The sequence below is a fragment of the Mus caroli genome, chromosome 9, assembly GCF_900094665.2.
Source record: "Mus caroli chromosome 9, CAROLI_EIJ_v1.1, whole genome shotgun sequence".
Lineage (NCBI taxonomy): Eukaryota > Metazoa > Chordata > Mammalia > Rodentia > Muridae > Mus > Mus caroli.
Window position 1 is genome coordinate 91,102,808 of NC_034578.1, and position 7,423 is coordinate 91,110,230.

General features: G+C 44.5%; 1 protein-coding gene across 1 annotated transcript in view; it reads right to left on the bottom strand.

The window, feature by feature from the left end:
* The window catches only part of U2surp (U2 snRNP associated SURP domain containing), a 47,034-nt gene extending 41,497 nt beyond the window's left edge, over window positions 1-5,537 (bottom strand). The window contains exon 1 of the mRNA XM_021173225.2: window positions 5,412-5,537. Coding sequence (XP_021028884.1) covers window positions 5,412-5,456 — 45 coding nt within the window. The 5' untranslated portion in view covers window positions 5,457-5,537. The remainder of the gene's footprint in view (window positions 1-5,411) is intronic.
* Window positions 5,538-7,423: the final 1,886 nt, after the last annotated feature.

A 7,423-nucleotide genomic window follows, 5' to 3' on the forward strand; every position in this document is an offset into this window, starting at 1 on the left:
CGGGGGGACGTCTAAACTTGGGAGAGTTACCATCTAAACTCTGTGAAACATACCTTAGAATCCATAGGTTAGAAATCTCATCTGGAAATTAGAAAATTCAAAATAGCAAATACCTACTTTTACAAAAGATGAATTCAGCCAACAGGGTAACGGAAAAACATCACTTTCCAATACATTAGTATTAACCCTAAATAACAGTAATAATATCATAACAATAACAAAAATAGAAATATCTAGAAACTAACTTTGAAATTTTTTTGGAAGAAAAAATACACAAACTTTATAAAAATCATTCATTCAAATCACTTCTTGAAGACTCATTCCTAGACAGGAAATTCAGTATTAAAACCACATTAAAATTATCCAGAATTATTTATATGTGTAATACAACTTTTTTTTTTTTAAAGGTTGCAAGCTGCCATGTGAGTGCTGGGACTTGAACTCAGGTCCTCTGGAAAAGCAGCCAGTGCTTGCTTTTTTATTTATTTATTTATTTATTTATTTATTTATTATATGTAAGTACACTGTAGCTGTCTCAGACACACACTCACAAGAGGGCATCAGATCTCATTACAGATGGTTGTGAGCCACCATGTGGTTGCTGGGATTTGAACTCAGGACCTTCAGAAGAGCAATCAGTGNTCTTAACTGCTGAGCCATCTCACCAGCCCCTAATACAACTTTATTTAACAGCACAAAATCCCAAAGGGAAATCTCTGCAAGTCACAAGCAGACTGCCAAGATAACTAAGGCTTGCTCAGAAGCAGCAGCTTGGAAGAGAGCAGATTAAAAGGACAGCATCTCCTTAATCTATGTGTCATAACCAAATGGCTTTTTCTAGGACTTCTTTTTGTTTTCATTTCTAGGACTTACAAATAAAAGCCACCAGATCCTCTGCCTGTTTCCTCATAGGTAAATCTTTTCTGACACCAAGACACTTGTAATCTCATCATCAAGACTATCTCTCAGGGGGACAGACAGCAGATAAAGCCAAAGCTACATAGAGAGTTTGAGGCTAGCCCATTAGACCATGTCTAAGAAAAATGGAAGGGAAGGAGCAAAGAAAGGAAAGAAGGAAAGGGGGGGGGTTTAAGCTGGACATGATGTCCAGGTCTATAATCCTAGTACTCTGAATAGAGTCCAAGGCCAGTTTAGGCTACACAGTGAGTTCACAGATAGCCTAGGCTACATAGTAAGAGCCTATCTCTCAGAAATGGGAGAGGTGGTACCATACTTACACTCAAAACACAGCCAACCACTAAAAAGTTGCAATCATAGCATACTAAAGGTACAGTTTCAAGCTGGCAAACTATTTTTCACACTTAAATCTCCACATTACACACACAGAGATATTGGAAATAAATAGGAATTTCAAGCCATGAATAGATCCTAATTTTACTATTTTTTAAGCATTACTTTTTTTTTTTTTACTAGTACTCAGTCTGTCAATTCAGAACTACATGCTCAAAGATTCAGTAATTCCTGTTTCATTCATTTACCTCTATAAGACAATTTTGATGGTGCTGTGCAGCTAAGCATCCATGTTGCAGAGCAGATCTTTTGGTTTTCTTTTGGTTTTTGGTTTTAGGGTTTTGTTTGGTTTTTTGGGTTTTTTTGGTTTTGGGGTTTTTGGTTGGTTGGGTTTTTTTTGTTTGTTTGNTTTTTGTTTTTTGAGACAGGGTTTCTCTGTATAGCCCTGGCTGTCCTGGAACTCACTCTGTAGACCAGTGGCCCCAAACTCAGAAATCCGCCTGCCTCTGCTTCCCAAATGCTGGGATTAAAGGTGTGCACCACCACCGCNCAGCAGGGAGAGTAGATCTTAAGACACAGAATATGGAGGTGAACATTCCATCCTGCAGAGACACTTAGAAAATAACAATNCAAAAGCTGCAGGAAGTCCCTGAAACTAACCAGATACCCTACAAGGGAATGTGAGGAGTGCTAAGAGATACTCTCGGCTTAGCCAAGCCACCTGAAGCAGACCAGCTAAGCTACCCAGAAGACTCTCAGAAAAGCTGAGTTACCTGGAAAAACCACACTCCTGTAAGTAAACCCACAAAAACACACTGGGTCACCAAGCTANACTTTGCTGGTATCTTCCTGTCAGTTCCTACCTAGAGTAAGCAGATAGATGTCTGTTCACATCGCCTCAAAAAGTGTTACACAAGAGATGATTTAAAAAAAGAAAAAAGGTACTGGAGCAGGCAGAGCGGGTTACCAGGTAAAGGTGCTTGCTGCCAACGAAGCCTGGTAATCCTTGACAAAGGATTATCTCCAGGGCCCAAATGATAGAGGAAAGGAACCCAACTCCGTCAAGCGGCCGGTCCTCCAGCCTCCAGCCAGGTAGGTCTACATACAATCACACGCAATAAATAAAATACAGTATGTTTAAAAGGACACAGTACTGCCACTGCCACACAGTGAAATATAATCATTGTCTTCTAATCCTCACTCTTATGAACATGCAAACAAAGGTTAAAATAACAATATTTTTTCTTTTTTGTTTGTTTGTTTTTCAAGATGGGTTTCTTTGTGTGTAGTAGGCCTGGCTGTCCTGGAACTGAGATATCCACCTGCCTCTGCCTCTGCCTCTGCCTCTGCCTCTGCCTCTGCCTCTGCCTCTCCCTCTGTCCCCCAAGTGCTGGGATTAAAGGCATGGGCCTCCACTGCCTGGCAAAATAACACATTTTTGGTAAACTTGGTTTTTTATATTTAGCAATATCTCAGGTTAACAACCATACATTCTGTCTTTCTGCTCTGTAACAAAGCTACAATATGGCTCCAAACCCCCTCCTGAAGCCATGAAATACTTTGCTTAGGAAATTTTATTTCTAAAATATGTGCTCAGTGTCTACCGGGAGATATTAAAAATGAAAAGTATAGAACAATTACATAAAATAAAAGGGACTGTGGAAGGGCAACCCCCCATCAAGTCCCCTTAGCAAGAACTACATACACTGTGTACATCATGAAGTTAATTTTAAAGCTAAAAATAACTAGTGGTTTATGTATTTTGTAATTAAGAAACACTAATGGGGCCATGAGCATGACTCAGAGAATGCAGACATAGGCCACACAGCCTGAAGGCCTGAATTTGATCCTTAGAACCTAGCATTGTCCTCTGTCACATCTACACTGCAGCATGAGGGTGCACACAGACATGCACACTTTTGTAAAAGATAGAGACTTCATCATGGTCAATGGCAAAAACCCTATATTTTGTACAAATATTCTTTCAATGTGTAGAAATGACCAATAAACACCTCTACCCATATTGATGGAAATCAATCCAAATCAGTGCTTTCTAGTTCCTTAAAAAAAGGGAGCTGGGCCGGGCAGTGGTGGCGCACGCCTTTAGTCCCAGCACTCGGGAGGCAGAGGCAGGCAGATTTCTGAGTTCNAGGCCAGCCTGGTCTACAAAGTGAGTTCCAGGACAGCCAGGACTGCACAGAAAAATCCTGTCTCGAAAAATCCAAAAAAAAAGGGGGGGAGCTGGAAGCGGTTGTCACACGCCTGTAATCCCAACTCTGGGAAATGCAAGGAAGGAGGAGCAGGATGCTGAAGGTTAAAGTTCAAGCCAGCCTGGGCTACGGGATGGGTGGATGATATATATATAGACTTAAGAAACTGAAGATTTACAAACATTTACAGTAACTCCATCTTTCCATCAGCCCTATAAAAGACTTTTTCCTGTAATAAGATGAGAAAACCTGAGGCTGAAGAGATTAGGCATCGTATTTGTTTTCAAAACCTATAACCTTGCCATTCCATTACAACACTTTCCATTACATGGAAAAATCCTGGCAAAACTCGAGTATAAATATTCCCTTTACAGACACGAGTAAGGAACCCTTTGGTGACATCTAAAGGACTATAAACTGACAAAAGTGTGAATGAAAAGAAAAAAATCCAACAAGTTACTTAATACTTAAAAACTACACATTCAGAGTCCTGAGAAGTATTCCCTTAGAAAAANGTCTGAACACATACTTTGAAAAGCTTTCAATCTACCCAGGCCTCATGCAGGAAATACTTAATGCTCAGAGAAGAAAAACAAAACAAATTGTAATTATAGATGTGGGTACCTGTTCTAGTCATGGGTCTGAAAGGAGGAGTGGCAGCATGAGGTACCCCTTCATTCACCTGCTCCCCCAGAAAGGGAAGTAGGGGAAAAACTACTGGAGAAAAAGGAAGCTGACTTACAGTAAAGGGTTGGTGTAAGGACAACCAAAACTGGGCCCTCCCATAGTTCTGAAGAATGTCTAGTAAGACCATTACTACTTGCTAATAAGTAAATCTGGGGCAATCGTTCAGCAAAATGGCAAAAATTTAAAAATTAACAAATAAATAAACGTCAGCCTTATTAGAAAGAGAGCAAGTTTGGTTTGTTTCTCAAACCAAACAGCAAATGCAAACAGATAATCATCCGAGTAACGTTCCTAGCCTCTGTAAGTGTTATCCAACTCCTTATCTCTGCATCTCAAGCCTCGCCACTGGTTTATGGCAGGACTTAGGCATCTTTAATACCGAGATGGGGACGAGAATCTCCAAGCAAAATAATCCAAAATAGATAAGTAAATAAATGGGATTAAACACGCTGGTCAAAATGGCAACTAACACCAATTGTTAACCCAGCCTTACTAACGCTTAATTACAGTTCAACGGTTTCCCAAGCAATGCACAGGGCTCCCTATAAACTCACATGTAAGGGCATTTGGGCAATTTCCACGTCTAGCGTAGTTTTCCTTTCCAATGGAAACCCCACATACTGCTTGAGACCCTGAGTCTGCGGCCCTCAAGAGGGATGTTGTTCACTTTTCACTTCCCGGGAAGTGGGAGGAAAATCACATGGGAAGTGTGGCTCTAACCCTGAGGCTCTGAGAGCGGCTCCCTCCGCACGTCCCAACCCCAGGCCCTCCACTGGCGGGCCTCTCCCACACCCTTGCAACCCGTCCAGCCTAATNTCCTGGACGGTAAGGAGAGAAACCGTGTAAGGCCAGGAGCGAGTGAGAGCCAAAGTAAAGAAGGGAGGATGAGGGGGTAAGAAACAGGCATCTAAGACCGGGAACCTTCCCGCCTCTCCCAGCCTCTAGCCCGCGGCCTCCGAGAGCAGCAAGGGGTGACACAAGGACGCCGGACCACCTCGGAACCACTGCTCTGACCCCCAAAGCCGAACGAGGTGACCAGCCCCGCTTGCCAGCAGGCACGCTGNTGTGGGGCTGAATTCCAGTCGGGACGGACGCGCGCTCGGGCCTCTCAACCTGCGCACCTTGGTGCAGAGGTGCCAGGCCCACTGTGGCCAACAGGCCTCAGCCCCTCGCCCCAGTGAACCCTCGAAGGCCAGAGGCTTCTGTAGGCCCTCGACCACGGTGAGAGACCCCCCTGACTGGCGGAGATCNCTAAGAAACTACCTTTGAACTGGCCTTCTGAGATCCGCCTGGCGTTTTGTCGGCCATCTTGAGCTTTGCTCCTCCTTCAGCGGAGGCAGCAGCGCGGGTGAGTCGAGCACCGAGAGAACAGATTAGCAGCCGAGCGCGCCAGAAAGGCTGCCAGGCCGAATAGCCGAACGCCGAGACNGAGACCTCCGCGGCGCCGGNGCCGCGTGACTTCCGCGTCGAGGCGCTTTTACGCGCCCCGCCCACCCCGCTCGCCTTCCGGTGAATTGCGGCGCCCAGTCACGTCACGCGCCTGCGGAATTTAGGGACTCTCCTTGACCCGACTTTCAAGGCCAACTGATAATTCAGTCATTTTCCTCCCAGAGCCAACCGGCGTTAGATGCGAGTGGGTTCTACTTCCTGAGGGGGAAAAGGAAGCTGCTCTTTTACAGCAACTGCTGCAGTAGCCACGTGAGCCGAGCGTCTCACCTCAGCTGATAAGGCAGAGCGTCGAGACACTTTGTTTGCCGCACGGTCCCCCAGGGGGCACAGACCATGATGGCAAGGCAAATTTGCAATCTGCTCCCGTTAAAAACGGTGAGCAGTGACTTCAGAGTTGAGAAAAAAACAGGGAAATAGGATAAAAACTGTTTAGGACGTCGGAGCACGGTACCTGCATAGACTGGGGGGCGGGGGGTGGGATGGATCATAATATAGACGCTGTTCTAAAACGAGCATTTGTTTATTGTTACTGTGCAGTGCAGGCACGCCCTAGCAACTATGGGGACAGTTTGAAGGAGTTGGTGGGATCTGGGGATCGAAATGAGGTTGGCAGGTTTGCTCAGCAAGTGCCTTTTTCCCTCCGAGACTTCTGGCTACCGGCACCTATTTCTTTGAAGCATAGTCGCAAAAGTTGTGTAGCAGAAGATAGCCTTGAACTGCTGATTCTCCCGCCTCAGGTCCTGGGAATTAGTCTTGGGCCACCATGCCTAAGCTTTTTGTTAATTGAAGGGAAGCGGGGAATGAGTAAGTTTGGTTTGATTTGTTTTTTTTCCAGTTTGTCGGCATAGCACCCCTGGCTGTCCCTGTGCTGTAGACCAGGCTGACCTCAAACTCCGAGATCTATCTCCCAAGTGCTGGGAGAAAACGTGTGTTCCACCACCTAGATTTCAGTCACAGATGAGGGTCAGACTGAAANAAGAGGCTCAGAATTGGAGATGTGTGACAGGACCTGAGAATGGAAATAAATTCATTTGGGCTGGAGGGCACAGAACCGTATTATACTGTACTTTCATGCATAGCAACCGTTATTTTCTGATCACTGGCTTCCTGTTATTACGGTTTCTATCCCTGGTACCTGGCTTATTTATACCTCATCGCCTACAACCAGACTTTATTGACCTTATTTATTTATTTATTCTGGTTTTTCGAGACAGGGTTTCTCTGTGTAGTCCTGGCTGTCCTGGAACTCACTCTATAGACCAGGCTGGCCTCGAACTCAGAAATCTGCCTGCGTCTGCCTTCCAAGTGCTGGGAAGCTTATTGACCTTTTTAGAGAGTTCAGCAATGTAGCCTCCTAGACTAGTGCTTCCCTGGTCACCAGCAATGTAGCCTACTAGACTAATGCTTCCCTGGTTGCTCCCCCACCCCCTTCACTATACCCCCATCAACCAAAAAATAAACTTCAACTTCTGTATGGTAATATACTTGCTTCTGTGACTCGTCTCCTCAGCCTACTCCTACTCTCAGAGTTCATTCTTTCTTTCAGTTCCCTCCCCTACTGCTCCTTTCTTCAGCGTCAGTTATACACAGGGTTACTTTGCAATCTCCTTATTCCCAAGTTTTACACTGGACAGCCTTATGTCTGTCTCTGTAAGTCACAATACTGTGGAGGCTTTTATATATTAAAAACCACAGGGTTCCAATAATAAATTCGGAACAGATCGTGAAACCTACCCTACAGCATTCATATCACAGCTTTATTTAAAATATTTGTATTTAGGGTTCTCTAGAGTCACAGAACTTATGAGTAGTCTCTATATAGTAAG